Source organism: Carya illinoinensis, chromosome 7, assembly GCF_018687715.1.
Source record: "Carya illinoinensis cultivar Pawnee chromosome 7, C.illinoinensisPawnee_v1, whole genome shotgun sequence".
Lineage (NCBI taxonomy): Eukaryota > Viridiplantae > Streptophyta > Magnoliopsida > Fagales > Juglandaceae > Carya > Carya illinoinensis.
The window spans coordinates 7,367,732-7,382,537 of NC_056758.1; the positions used below are offsets into that span (position 1 = coordinate 7,367,732).

Genomic DNA, 14,806 nt, shown 5'->3' on the forward strand with positions numbered 1-14,806 from the left:
AAACATGGTAGGTCAAGGTCTTGAAAAAATGTGCCTAGGAGGTTCAACAACCCAATGTAGTATTTTCTTTAAATAAGGTGTTTAGCTAGCTAGGTTTTATCGCCTTGGGAAAAGAGGAGGGAGTTCTTCCATCATGGTGCAGAAAACAGTGCTGAAGGTTAGTATTAACTGCCTAAAATGCAAGCAGCAGCTCCTCAAAGCTGTGTCTGCACTGCAAGGTATGATATCAGAATACTTTTCTCTGGGAATTAATCAAGATCGAGAGCTTCCATTTATACGTCTGTTCAAGTACTGTTTTTTCTTTGTTGATAACATACACCTGCTGGCCTCCAAGTCATGAAACGATCTCACTACTACAACAAAATCGGGTTTTTGGTATAAAACATTTCACATTGGCCGGAATGAAGTCTCGATCAAACGGAACATAAAGGTTTATAAATGTGTATGTGTGGTTCTGTTATAAGCATCTTTGATTTGATCCAAATATACTTAATTTACTGCAGGTGTTGACAAAGTAGAAGTTGATGAAGTAAAGGGAACTTTGACAGTAACAGGCGACGCAGACCCATATGACATAATTGTCCGTACAAGAAAAACAGTGAAATTCGCTGAAGTGGTTAGCATCGGACCTCCACCCGCTCCCCCAAAGCAGGATGGGCAGAAGAAGCCTGCCGATGAAGATCAGAAGAAGCCCGACCAGAAGCCTCAAGTTCAGTACATACCCTATTTCCCCCACCAGTACAACTGTCCTTGTCCTGTCTGTTACCGAACGACTGTTGTCTATGAAGGCCGGTGGGAGGATCCTAATCCATCATGCTCCATACAATGAAAATTCAATATCATTAGTGAAAATAAAGAAAGCAACTACATATATTTACGTTTGAACAAAAAACAACGCGAACAAAGAGGAATCCGCTTGAGGATGGAGCCGCGTCTGATTCTGAGAAATAGCCCAGACTCTTACGAGAGGCAGCAATGAAGAATATCCCTGAAGTCTTTGCCTCGATAATTCGCTTTGTTTTGTAGGATTTTATGTTTCTAGTGTTTTATTTTTTGGTCGAGATGATGGACGATCTGAATTTTTTTTAGTAGTTCTGATAGATTTGGTAAGAGAAATCAATGGTATATGTAATGATGCCGTAAATATGATCTCTCATATAATTAAGTTTTCGATGCGAGTAATCTACTCTGCCTAAAAGGTTATATTTTATTCAAGAGTAATACTACATAGTATATACAGTCGTGGAATTACAAATGCCGCGTAATCGCTTTAAAAAAGAGTGAGGTCTACGATTAAAAAGTTAGTCTTTTTTTTTTATATAGGTTTTATATTAATTTATTTTTTTCAAAACGACTGCATGCCGCTTGCATAACTACGATTACAAATATAATTTCTCTTTATCAAATTTCATCGTTTTGTTAATTACGTGTTTCACAGACCAGTCACCTTTATTCCGATCTGCCGCAAGAAAGAAGTAAAACGACTTGAGGGTGCCGGTGAGTCTCTCTTATTTTTGTAATGTGTCTTTTTAAAAGATAGAGAACGTGTACCTTGTTTTATCGTTTTCTTCTATTTGTATTTCGTTTGAAGGCTGGCATAGCCTTTCCTGCTTCGAGTAGTCCGACAACGCCATCCTCTTAGCGAGCATGACCGGGCACGTTGTGACGTTTACAGCTTCTTTCGTTACACAATTTAGATAAATATTTTCTTAAAAATTAAATAAAATATTATTTTAATATTAATTTTATTTTAAAATTTAAAAAATAAAAATATTTATTATATTTTATATAAAAATTTATAAAAATTATAATAATTATATAAAATAAGACGAGATATTTTAAATTTACGCATCTAAATCGAAATCAGCCGTCACCGCTCTCCGGACTTCTTGACTAGTCTAGCTTGACACACAAGCACGTCCCTTGTGGTTTGAGAAGGTAACTTTGGCTTGTTTATAAATAAATCTCGTATTAAAATTTCATTAATCTCATTTCATTCATTTTTTAAATATAATTTAAATATAAAATTTTAAAACAGATCATTACAATTTTTTTAAATTAATTATTTATATTTTCTCAAAATTTCAAATAAAAAAATAAAATAATTCAAATTTTTTAAATCTCTAAATAAAAATAATATTATAAAATTATTTTAATTTTATAATATTTTTTATTTAACTTTTTCTTTCTTAATTTTTAAAATATAAAATATACTTAATTCAAATTATTTCACTACTATTTAAAAATTATCTTATTAATATTAATAATATATTTTTATCTCATCTTTAATGATATTTGTATTTGATCGATTATAGAATAAAAAACTGAAATAATTTATTTTTCAAGATTCTAAGAAGTTTTATTGATTAAAAAAAGAGAAATAATATTTACAGTCGTGGTTGTGCAAGTGACGTGTAGTCATTTTGAAAAAAATAAATTAATATAGAATTTACATGAAAAAAATTAATTTTTAATTATAAATTTTATTTTTTTTAAAATGATTACATAATATATAATATTTATAATTTCATATATGTAACATTGATTTTAAAAAAATAAAGAAGTTTTTCGTTCTCACCAAGCGGTGCCGGTAGTTTTGCTTTAACGTTACGAAATTTTGGCACCCTTTTTTTTATTGGCTTTGCAGAAAGATTGTTTTCTCTCAACTACTCGGAAAATCAGACTCTCTAAAACCTTCTGGAATTCGGAACGTTTGAAATGACGGACGTCGGAAAAACGCTCCGAGTTTTCTGCGTCGGAACGGCGGACTCGAAGCTCGAGGAACTCCGATTCTTGTCCGAGTCGATCCGATCCAATCTGAACAGCTTCTCCAAGAATTCTTCTCTAAAGGTATACAAATCTACTACCGTCTTTCACAACCTGGCGTGCGCTATTTATGCATGTATACATATAGATATGTTTCCGTTATGTTTGATTGCTGATGATTTGTTTATTTTTAATCGTCTAGCCTCAGTAAGAAAAATGCTAGTTTTAATGCAAAATAGAATTGCGATACAGAGCTTCATTCTGTAAATTGTTTTGAAACATTTTCTGGCTAGTGCTAATCAATAATGGATTCAGAAATAAATAGCTTCGAGATTTGTTATGTATTTAGTTGATTTAGTCTAGAAGTTGTCAATGTAATATCGCCATAATTGGTATGTATAAAAACCTATTAGTTGGAGATCAAATTCAAATATGTACAGTAAATGAACCTCCGAGTGTAAATCACAAAACTTTGTATACCTATCAAGAAGTGAAGGTTCACTACATATATTAATTTTCAATGTCTAGTAAATTGTAGGGATCTTATAAGAAGGGTGTCTCAGTTTTCCTTATACCTTTCACTTGATTATGTTGGTACATAGAGTCATTGGGAGAAATTACCACCAGAATAGTGGTTTGGGTCGAGTTTCATTTACTAAATGGGGTTCAAAAAGTTGCACTTTGCCGAGCATAAGTCCGATTGTAATTGTTTTTGGTTCATGAGTTTAATGTGTTCAGACTGTATTGCGATTGTTATTATATATTTACGCATTGCTAATTTTAATGGTTTAGAGTTGAAAAAATACTGAAGGAAGTGAGATCTAGTAGATAAAGTGTAATATTTTAAACCAAAAGTTGCTAACTTGAACTCAACCCAAACCATAGATGATTAAAATGTACTGAACTCAACAGTTTTTAAGTGGGAACTTAAGTTGCTAGCGCATCATTTCTAGTTTTTCAGTACTCTAACAACATGGTTCAAGTTGAGATCTAGGATATTTAGCTATAGTTTTTGTTGGAATAAATGAATTAGATTTTATTTGTTAAATGTTCATGGAAATGACAGGTACAAGTGGCAATCATAGATGTTTCTTGCAGTCAGAAGGAGACTCAGAGTTTGGGGGATTTTATGTATGTGTCGAGAAAGGATGTTCTCTCTTGCTATTCTGAAGCCCCAACAGTGCTTCCAGATGACAGAGGTGAAGCTATTGCCATAATGAGTAAAGCACTTGAACATTTCCTTGAGAAAGCTCATGAGGATCATGTTGTTGCTGGAGCCATTGGTATTGGAGGCAGTGGAGGCACGTCTCTTATATCAGCTGCCTTAAGACTTCTTCCAATTGGAATTCCTAAGGCAATTGTGTCAACAGTAGCTAGTGGTCAAACTGAACCTTATGTTGGGACATCAGACTTGGTATTGTTTCCATCTATAGTGGATATCTGTGGGATTAATAGTTTAAGTAGGGTCGTGTTTTCAAATGCTGGAGCTGCATTTGCTGGAATGGTGATTGGAATGCTTGAGAGATCCAGAGATTTTTCTAGTATCAATCAAAAACCTACAGTTGGTATGACCATGTTTGGGGTTACAACACCATGTGTAAATGCTGCCAAAGAACGATTGCATAAAGAAGGTTATGAGACCATGGTTTTTCATGCCACTGGAGTAGGGGGCAGGGCTATGGAGTCTTTGGTTAGAGAGGGATTTATTCAGGTATCTTCATCTACAATCTAGTTGCATTTAAAATTACTCTCAAGCAATAGCAGGATACATACTTTGTCCTAAAAAATTCGAATTTTTATATATTTGGAACCTTGCCAGTGTAAATTTGAACCTTTGTTCGTGTTTAAGAGTTGGTCAAACAATAACCAAAAGTTTTTCTTGTATAAATTTGAACATTAAGTTGAACTGATGAAAGTGCAAGTTGATCAAGTTTATGTGATTTAATTTGTTTTAGACTGGTTAAAAATTCAATTGCTTAAGATAGACAGATGTAGCTGTGTTTGTTTTGTTCTTTTATTTTATTTTATTTTTTATTTTTTGTCTTCTATGTACTTTCTCGAGTTAATGTAGGTACTTAAGAGCTAATGATAAATTTTCAAATGTATATTTATGTCCTATTGTGTTTCAATGGCAGCCAATGGTCAAAATCTGCAAATTTACATATATGTCCTATTGTGTTATAATGGCTTGCAACAAGAAATCCAAATCCTTTTAAGCACTAGCATTGCAGACTAGTAGTGTTGAATACCTTATGACACTGACAGTTAAAAAAGAAAAAATTCCTTTCTTGCTACTTGATGATGGTTTCCTCCTTGTACAATTAGATCTTCTTTTCTTTTTATTTTCCTTAGGGTGTTCTGGACATCACGACAACAGAGGTTGCCGATTATGTAGTTGGAGGTGTAATGGCTTGTGACAGTTTCCGCTTTGATGCCATCTTAGAGAAGAGGATCCCTTTAGTCCTCAGCGTGGGAGCCTTAGACATGGTTAACTTTGGAGCTAAAGATACCATACCATCTAATTTTCAGGAGAGAAAGATTTATGAGCACACTAAGCAGGTGAGTAAGTCTAAAAGCTTTTTTTTCTCTTTGATCTTTCTCATGTTGTCATGCTATTAAAAATTGTAGCCTCGTTATCAGGTTTCACTCATGCGAACCACTGCAGATGAAAACAAAAAGTTTGCTGAATTTATAGCAAATAAACTCAACAAGTCATCCTCAAAAGTCTCTGTTTGCCTACCACAAAAAGGTGTATCTGCTTTGGATGCACCTGGGAAGCCCTTTTGTGATCTTGAGGCAACTGCTACTCTTTTGAATGAACTACAGAGACTTATTCAGACAAATGAAGATCGGCAGGTAATTTTATTGGAGTAATATAGATACAAGCCTAGGGTGTACCAGCCGAGCACATCATGGTGGGTCCTACTTTTTTTCAAAGGGCCTGCTCGGGTCTTGAACACCCTAGGCCTGTACAAGTCATTTTCCATGCTAGTTATTGTTCATTAACTTTTCATCACATTCCAATCTTCTCATTTTACTTCGGTTCTATGGAGATAATGTAATATATTTACTATCTTGATTTACCTTGTACAAATGAAAGTTGTGCATGTGTTATAGGTGAAGGTGTATCCTTGCCATATTAATGACTTTGAGTTTGCAAATGCATTGGTTGACTCATTCTTAGAGATTAGTCAGGATTTTTTTAAAGATTCCAGTTCTCTGCAAGTTCCTGTTCCTGAGGCCAATCAAAACCTTCACGAGGATACTGTTTCCAAGTTGGAATCAACATGGTTGGGGGAAATTCCTTACAGCCCAAATTACTTCCCAGATGCAAGACAAGGTGTAGTTTTAACATTTGAATTCATATATAATTGTGGAAAGTCCAGCTTAATTAACTGAAGCCTTGGTGGTGTTGATGGAAAATGTAAATTTTATTATTATTATTATTATTATTATTATTATTTTCGTGAAGGCACTTTTGGAAATCATTAATTGGGTATTCCTGATCCAATTTGACTTTACATTGGCGTTGTTTCCATGAATAGATTCTAATTTGCAATTAAGATTTTATCATGACAAGAACATGTCAATGACTATGCTTTTTATCTTTACCATGGTTACAAAAGAACTGCCTGAGCAATTATCATTGATCAAAACAAAATCAATTCTTGTCTCTAGATATGACATGCGCAGTTCAAGCGTCCGATTGTTTGGAAATAGAGTTATGGGCTTGTAACAAGGCACTTTATAGGCGACACTTATTCATTTGATGTTCTTGTTGTTTTTTTCTTTTTCTTTGAGCTTTCTATCATCTCTACAATAATCCTTTCAGTCACTTTACTATTCTCATTTTTAGATGATGCCCAGCTGCATCGACATCTGGTTACTTTAAGATATTGATGAAATGAATTCCATTTGTTTAAGTCTTCATTTATCTATATGTTGAGCACACATAAGAAATATAGGCATGGCAGTGTGCTGCGTTTGGTACATGTCTTCACTTCTTCACCTATAGGCGCAAAATTTTTGAGTGCTCAATTGACTACTGAGTTGAGTTCATTAAAAATTTAAAGACAAAAAATGGCAAAAGAGAAAGCATTCACTCCCCTCCTATATCTTGCATCTCTAGAATTTTTTCCCTGGAGCATCTCTCTCTCATTACTAAAAGTCGCAAACTTGGGTTATTAATTGGTGCGATACCATGGAACCCAAAATTTTCTTGAATAATATTCTGAAAAAGGGGTTAATTGCAAAATCAGTTCTTAAGTTTTAACAATTTTTGCAATTCTAGGCCCGCTTTTTCAACTTTTAAAAAATTGATACTTGAGTTTCAAGAAATTCACAATTATGTATCTTCGTTATGGCAGAATTGACACTTGGCATTAGTATGCCATGCTTCATTTGATTGGCTGACATGGATATTGATAACACGTGCCAGCCAATTAGAGTTGACACATGGCCTCCCGTTAGTTTTCTAACGGAAAATTGACGGAGATAAGTAATTGCGAGTTTCTTGAAGAAGTATTAATTTTGCGAAAATTGAAAACTGAGGCCTCAAATTGGAAAAAGGTGAAAACTCAGGTACTGATTTTGCAATTCACCCAAAGTTTTTAATAAAGAACTTATACAATTTGAGGAACCCTTACTCTTGGACAAGATGTTAAAGGAAAACCTGGAAACCCATCTAGAAAAGCTTTGTTTTGGAATCTAGAAGGTAATGATCCAGTTGATCAAGATACAAAATGAATTATATCCAAACGATTTTGAACTTTGCGACATATATAATTTGTTTCGTTATTTTAAGTGGTTATTCTATTTTAGGTGATGAAGAACTTCTCATTCTTAACTCTTGGTTTCAAGAACTCCTATATAACGTAAGAGAAAAATGAGTACTTACCAGCCCCTAAAATTGTTAATATCTGGTCTATATTAATGTGGTTAAGAGCTAACCCATTTATTTACTGTAACAGAGACTTTACAAAGAACCCAGGCAATATTGCAGCAACTGAAGGATCGAATAGACAAAGGAATTCCAATAATTGGAGCTGGTGCAGGAATAGGAATTTCTGCAAAGTTTGAGGAAGCTGGTGGTGTTGATCTCATAGTGATTTATAATTCAGGCCGCTTTCGCATGGCTGGAAGGGGTTCCTTAGCTGGCTTGTTGCCTTTTGCAGATGCAAATGCCGTGGTACTTGACATGGCAAATGAAGTTTTGCCAGTAAGTTTGAACTGCACACTCGTCATAAAAGTTAACTAGAAAGGAGACTGACAAATTGAGGTATTTCGTTAATTGGGATGCAAAGTGAAAAACATGCGGTAGTTTGTGGCTGAAAAGTGTAATTTTCCCATATATTATGGTATTATTCTTAATGAGTAACATCAGATATTTTGTGGAATGATGAATTTAACATGAAATGAACACAGAATGACCTGATCGTTATGTTACTCAAATTCACTCCACTAATGCACATTTCTTACTTGTTTAGAGCTTATGAACATATTGTAGGTGGTGAAGAAGGTACCAGTTCTTGCTGGAGTATGTGCTACAGATCCTTTTCGCCGAATGGATTACTTCCTAAAGCAGGTGGAGTCAATTGGATTCTCTGGGGTGCAAAATTTTCCAACTGTTGGGCTCTATGATGGTAACTTCAGACAAAATCTTGAAGAAACAGGAATGGGATATGGGTATGCCTTCATAGAAACCATTACCATTACCCTCTCATAGTCCATTTTAAATTATTATTTATGCCTCTTGTAAAAAAATTTCAATAATCAGATTAGAAGTGGAGATGATTGGAAAAGCACACAAACTGGGTCTCTTGACAACCCCTTATGCTTTCAATCGAGATGAAGCTATGGAGATGGCAAAAGCTGGGGCAGATATCATAGTGGCCCATATGGGGCTCACTACATCAGGCTCTATAGGTGCCAAAACAGCTGTATCATTGGAGGAAAGTGTAGTCCGTGTTCAGGCTATAGCTGATGTCGCACATAGAATCAACCCCAATGTTATTGTTCTCTGTCATGGAGGTAATCATGTAGAAAAATTTTGTAGTCTGGAAATTTTGCAGTTAACTTTATTATATGCTGGCATGTAATATTTTTACCAGATTTGGATCTCTCTCTCTCTCTCTCTCTCTCTCTCTCTTGCACACTAGCATAAAACAAATCTTCTGTGTTCTCGTTGAAGCAAATCACTGTCATTTCTGTTGCTGACTTTAATTTGGAGCCGCACATTTGTAGATTGAAAGTGGTTGGGATTTTAATTACATAATCCACCCTGGTTTTCTCCCTGTTTTGCCTTGTGCCCAGGCTAACATTCTCATTTCTGCTATTACTCTTGTTTTGACAATAAGGTTACAAAACTGTCAACTCTCTGATCATTCTTGCATTCTTTCTTTTGCCTTGAATTTTTGCCAGTTTTCTCAATAACAATTTATGTATTCATATATTTGACATGCTCCTGGTTCCCTAATCAATATAACCTAGAAACCGTTATCTGGACGTTTTGCAGGTCCTATATCTGGTCCTAGTGAGGCTGAATTCATACTGAAGAGAACCAAAGGAGTCCATGGATTTTATGGTGCATCAAGCATGGAGAGACTACCAGTTGAACAAGCTATAACAAGCACAGTCCAACTATACAAATCGATTTCCATTGACTAAAGCTTGGTATGTGTTCTTCTTCATGTTCTATGCGTTATATTACATTCTATCTATTGTATTTTCTTACAACCTGAAAATGTGAAGAAACATGGATATAAGGTTTGATACCAGATGTGCTAGCAACTTGAAATTCGTGAACACACACTGATGGTAAAACATGCATGTTTGGTTCTGCAGCTGCTTCAGGAGTCGGGTTTGGATAAATCAAATTCCACTATGCTCTGAGATTAATGCTAGTGATCCTGGAACTTTCCTTATTTTTCCCTTTTGTCCATTTCCCCTTCCTAAGAACAGATAGTTAGCTTGTTGGAATTAGAGGTCTAAGAATTCCTGTCTGGACCAACTGGTTTTGGTCGGGCGGTCTCAGTTCAAGAAAGTAGGAAAGTTTAGTTTTTCGGTCGAGTTTCGGGGTGGGGTTTTATCACCCCGGACCGATAGAATTTACTATATAAATTTTTATATAATATTTTCTATGATATTTTACAATTTTTTAAGTAGTTATAAAAATTGAAAGCAAGTAATTATATAATTTTCTTCTAACCTAATTATTTATGCTTATGATTAGATAAAACATTGAAGGTTAAGAATTTTAACATGGGGTATTAACTATTAATTATTGATAATACATGTACTATTAACATTATTAATTTATTACACTTAATTAAATTACTAAATTAGTTAAGTATATGCTTAACTTAGATTAAATCATTCACTTAATTACTTTTTTTTTTATCATTTTATACGACTTTTTGTCAAAAACTTGAAAAAAGAGGGGGCAAAGACCTGGACCAAAATACCCCAATAAGACTGACCAGATGGAACCAAATCAGTCCAGTTCGGTCCAAAGGCCTTAATGGTTTGGTTCAGTCTAGTCCAGTGTTTTGTTGTGCCGAAAGAATCAGTCTAGCCCAAAATTCTCCTCTAAGACTGACCGGACCCGACTGATTGCACCCCTATTTGGAATCACTGTAGATACAAATATAAACGTGTCCCAGGAATATGTATGATTTCCTAATTTTGTATTTCAGATGTGGTTGGTTATCGCTCTGTTTGTCTTAAGGTTCTCTTTCGGATTTTTGGGGTCAGCTGCTTTGGTTGTACTGTTCTTGTGGAAGTTGAGGATTCCACTGCTTTTGGACCTTTCTCAATGTATTGTCGATGCACTGATCTTGAGGACTGGTATTAAGGATATATGCTGATCAGCTCTACTTGGATTGGTGTGTCTCAGCTAGGTCCGGTGCATGGTTTGGTGTGTGTCTCTGCTAGGTTCGGTGCATAGTTGCATTGGCTGCTTTCGGTGGTACTGTTCACGGGGAACTTGAGAATTCCACTGCTTTTGTTGATGCCACTGCTCTCGAGGACCGGTTTTGCTACCTTGCCTTGAAGTCGAGTAGGCTTGTCTTCTTTCTCTGCAGTATTTGCTTTACTGCTTTGTATACAGTTGAGTTCCTGTGGCGTATAATACACCTCAAATATACGTGAATGATCTCTTGTATGTCCTTCCTTATGTAAGGGATCCCTATGAGACTTTGTAAGGCTTATAAAATATATTTCACTCACCTAACCTCTCCCTCCTCAAAAAGAAAATAAAAGGTTGCAAAATTCATTCCACCATGTTAATAACTAGAGAAATGATAATTGTAATTGTGAATACGCACTATGTTGCATTACTCTAATAATTAAAACTTCTTCCAATCACACACTTCATCATCCAGAAAAGGTTGTACACATTTCTGAGCCAGCCCTTCACGTCTTTCAACCATTCCGGTTGCTTTTTACACCGGAAGATATAAAGAAGATTGAATTCATCCATACTTAGTTCCCACTTTTTAAGGGTTCCAAAGTTATGGGACACCCACTTCTAAGCCTAGGAATATGTGCCTTCTTTTCTAGGCAAGTATCTGGATCATCAACTTTCCACCTACACAAAAAATGGGGTAATAATTATGATAATGTCAACAGGAGTGAACGCATATTGAAATCTTGGTGAGTTACAGATAACCCACGTGTATGCACTAGTCAGTCGGTGTAAAAATATCAACATTGTCACTTTTGCCATATTCATTCCTAAGCATGTCCTTGGTCCTGATCCAAAAGGTAGATAACTGTATGGCTTTTGCATTTCCTGGATGGTATAAACAAGGATTTGTTATATCATTACTGTAGTTTATACCCCAAAAAAACAAATTAGGGAAAAATCATGAGCTGGATTTAGAGCTGATTACATCAAATCTTGAAGGATTGAAATGCATTGGGTCCTTGAACAAATCCGGGTCATAGTGTATACAAGTTGCGTCAATGTTTGCATGCCATCCTTTCTTTATCTCAATACCTGAAATGGCATTTTCATTGAGAAGAAAAGTACAGACTTAGAAGAAGCTTTTCAGAACCCAAATGAGTGTATCATTTAAAGTATAATTAGCATAAGGAGAAACTTGCCTTCTATTATGCAGTCCTTAAGTGCAATACGAGGAAACCACAACAAGACATTTGACATTCTTAATGTTTCTTTGACAACCTGGAAAATGCATGAAGTGTATGTATCTCAGGCCATTCTACGCATTATATATACATATGTCAGTATCACTTTGGCAATCATATTCAGATTGAAAGATCAGAACATTGCATTTATACCTGCATGTTCTCTGCATAATCAAAATGCAAACAGCACAACGGGCATGATTTTTCATTTATATAGAACAGTTTTAATTAAAATATTAACCTTCGAACCATAGGACATGCTGTTGAGATCTTCAAGAGTGAGTAAGGCTCCTTCAGGCTTATTTCTTGATATTGACAATTGTTCTTCCTGAAAGTTCACAAGAAAGAATGTTAGTCATATTCCGAAGTGAATATTCATTCAAGAAAGAATGTGATATTGAGGGCATGTCTGTAAGTATTGCTTTCCCTATCTGGCATCCCTTTCCACTGGGATAACATCCATTTAATATCAGAATTATGTGGCAGAATGTATGATGATATGTTTACTCAGTCCTTAAAATGATTTCAGCATCCCTTTCCACCACCTTTTGAGTAGGTGTTAACAACTACTTTTAGGAATCGTACTTCAGAGAGCCGGTTTAACTGGAAAGAAGCTGAAGAACTTTTAAAGCCTAAAGCACACGTGAGAGAGTACTTTAAAGCAAACCCGGAAAGAACTCTAGGTTCTGCTGCACATGTTAATGCAGAAAATACCAACCCTGAGCCTGTCCTGGGCTTCTCTGTTATCATCCAGAAACTTGACACTCCACATCATTGCTGCTGCAGTAGTAGTCTGCCCTGCAATTATCAATGTCAAAAGGTTATCCATAATCTCTATATCACTGAGCTTTTCATTAGGAGGGTACGAGTCTCTCTGTAACATGGACTGCAGGAAGTCTTCATGAGATTCCCTTCCACTTCGTCGTCTCATAATCATCTCTCCAAAGGTTTTCATCAGCCTTTTACGTGCCTGCTTTAATGATTTCTGTTAGTGTAACAAATTATGAAGGTGGGAAATTAAGATCTATATAAGTCGGTTATTTGGGAGACTTTGTTATGCTTTTTTTTTTTCAGTCTTACCTTGATACCTCTGTAGTATCTGGTGCCAGGAATCATGAAGGGAAATGACAACATGGCATTGGATACAGAGGTGCAGTCTCTTTCAATATCTCGTAGCAAGGATAACTCTGTGATACTGATCAGCATGTTGCACATTGCGTCAAATGTTAACTGTGCATCAGACAACATTTTCAAAAGGCCATTAATATATATTTTCGAATCCAAGATGTCCAGTTTATATATATAGTTCGCCCAAGAACTACTAAGCCACCCTTTAAGGTTGCATTCACAGTTTAAGAGAAAGAATGGAGTTCTAAGTACCTTCATACTGAAGTCAAGCACCACAAAGCCTTTTCGAGCAGCTAAATTATCCAGCCTTTCACACAGCATTTTGTCAAATTTCTTGACAAACATGGACAAAGAATTCATGGAGAAAGGATCTGCTAGAAGACGCCTAATTCTCTTGTGACTATCATGCGGCACACAAAGCAAGCTCTTTTCTCCAACCGCATCCGCCATAGATTTCACATACCCCTTGTTGAACTGCACAAAATCATTAGCAAATATCGCTTTTGCACCCACAGTGGTTGGGACAAACACGTGGATCTTTCCAAATAACCTTGTCTTGAACCATTTCCCATACCTACATTCACAACAGTTTTCGATTCTTTCAAGGATGTAAAATAAACTAAAAGGGCCATGCCACTAAATGAGCATCCTAAACTTCATAGAAAAACATAAAAACAAATTTAAAAAAAAAAAAATGATGCTTTTGTGCTCACTCCGATCATGACTTTCATTCTCACTCAGAAGTGTGAAACTTAAGCATGTCAAGTCTTACCAAACTAAGGTCAAAAGGCTGATTTTAGGCGGTTCCCAAGTTTTAAACGTATTAGAAACAGATATAAATGACGACAAACACTCTTTTTATGTTGATGTTGTTCAAGGCATGACAATAAAAATTGATCCCATTTGTAAGTTTGAATCAATATTTTTGATAAACGTCGAAGAAAATCACTGACCACTGTCTTCGGAGACGAACAAAATCATAGCATCCTCTTGTACTGTTAGTAGCTGAAAGAAAAGAAAAGGTTTCACCCAGAAAAGGCAACCCCAGCCGGCCAGGGATGCCACCTTTCTCAGTTATCACTACTCTTCCCAAACTTTTGGAGACAAACAAAGTTATTCCTATAGAAAACACTGCAACGATGATAATATCATAATAGTTCCATGCTTGGAGAAGTAGCTCTTCCTTTGACAGATTCAGCATCATTACCAAGTTTCTGAAATATGGTTCATGTCATGTGTGTCTGTGTGTTTATCAATATACTGAGAATACCTATGTGTGTATGTGTGCGCCTATATATATATAATAAGATAGAAAACAACGTTTGAATCGAATGAGACAGGAACAGGATGCTTTAGGGACAACGTTATGAAAATAAGGAGCATCTAAGGAGGGAAGATGCTCAGACACAGGTTAAGCAAGATCCAAGTTGCTGAAAGACAAGCTAGGTTAGATTATCACACCCTGGATGACAACTTAATACGAGAAATATATTGAAGTGTAACAACTGATCTCACGTCATATATATAAATAATTAATGATCTGAGCTGATCATCATGTTTCAGTTCTTTTTTTAAGTGCTTCTTCTTGTGCTAACTTGTCAATTCAGACTGAGACTCGTAGGTAAAGGAGGCAGGTTCTTTGGTGACGTCGAAATGCCGGCTCTTGAATATGTCTGAAACCTCCACTACATATATATATGTAAGTCTTAAATTGTTCCTCTAGTGCCATTTTGTTTTTAAATTTCAACGGTCATTAATATATATA

The 14,806-nt window shown here is 35.6% G+C and overlaps 2 protein-coding genes across 4 annotated transcripts; one reads left to right on the forward strand and one right to left on the reverse strand.

The window, feature by feature from the left end:
* Positions 1 to 14: 14 nt before the first annotated feature.
* On the forward strand, positions 15 to 10,991 carry LOC122315962 (toMV susceptible protein tm-1(GCR26)). Of its 3 annotated transcripts, XM_043132338.1 has the most exons (13): positions 15 to 218; positions 504 to 825; positions 1,448 to 1,464; positions 2,747 to 2,850; positions 3,833 to 4,477; positions 5,119 to 5,325; positions 5,407 to 5,622; positions 5,884 to 6,106; positions 7,737 to 7,984; positions 8,273 to 8,451; positions 8,543 to 8,796; positions 9,281 to 9,438; positions 10,661 to 10,991. In XM_043132338.1, the coding sequence occupies exons 1-12, from the start codon at positions 134 to 136 to the stop codon at positions 9,430 to 9,432; spliced, it is 2,652 nt and encodes an 883-aa protein (XP_042988272.1). In that variant the 5' UTR covers positions 15 to 133; the 3' UTR covers positions 9,433 to 9,438; positions 10,661 to 10,991. The 3 variants fall into 3 exon arrangements, with proteins under 3 accessions (XP_042988272.1, XP_042988270.1, XP_042988271.1); XM_043132336.1 differs by lacking the exons at positions 15 to 218; positions 504 to 825; positions 1,448 to 1,464 and having other exon boundaries at positions 2,573 to 2,850; positions 10,665 to 10,991; XM_043132337.1 differs by lacking the exons at positions 15 to 218; positions 504 to 825; positions 1,448 to 1,464 and having other exon boundaries at positions 2,573 to 2,850; positions 5,962 to 6,106.
* A 103-nt stretch (positions 10,992 to 11,094) lies between these two features.
* LOC122315963 (abscisic acid 8'-hydroxylase 3-like) lies at positions 11,095 to 14,534 on the reverse strand. The gene is made up of 9 exons (XM_043132339.1): positions 13,995 to 14,534; positions 13,294 to 13,615; positions 12,994 to 13,143; positions 12,632 to 12,883; positions 12,155 to 12,241; positions 11,872 to 11,950; positions 11,658 to 11,764; positions 11,439 to 11,557; positions 11,095 to 11,353 (listed from the first exon to the last, which is right to left on the reverse strand). Exons 1-9 carry the CDS (start codon positions 14,243 to 14,245, stop codon positions 11,248 to 11,250), a joined length of 1,473 nt encoding a protein of 490 aa, XP_042988273.1. The 5' UTR covers positions 14,246 to 14,534; the 3' UTR covers positions 11,095 to 11,247.
* Between the last annotated feature and the right edge of the window lie 272 nt (positions 14,535 to 14,806).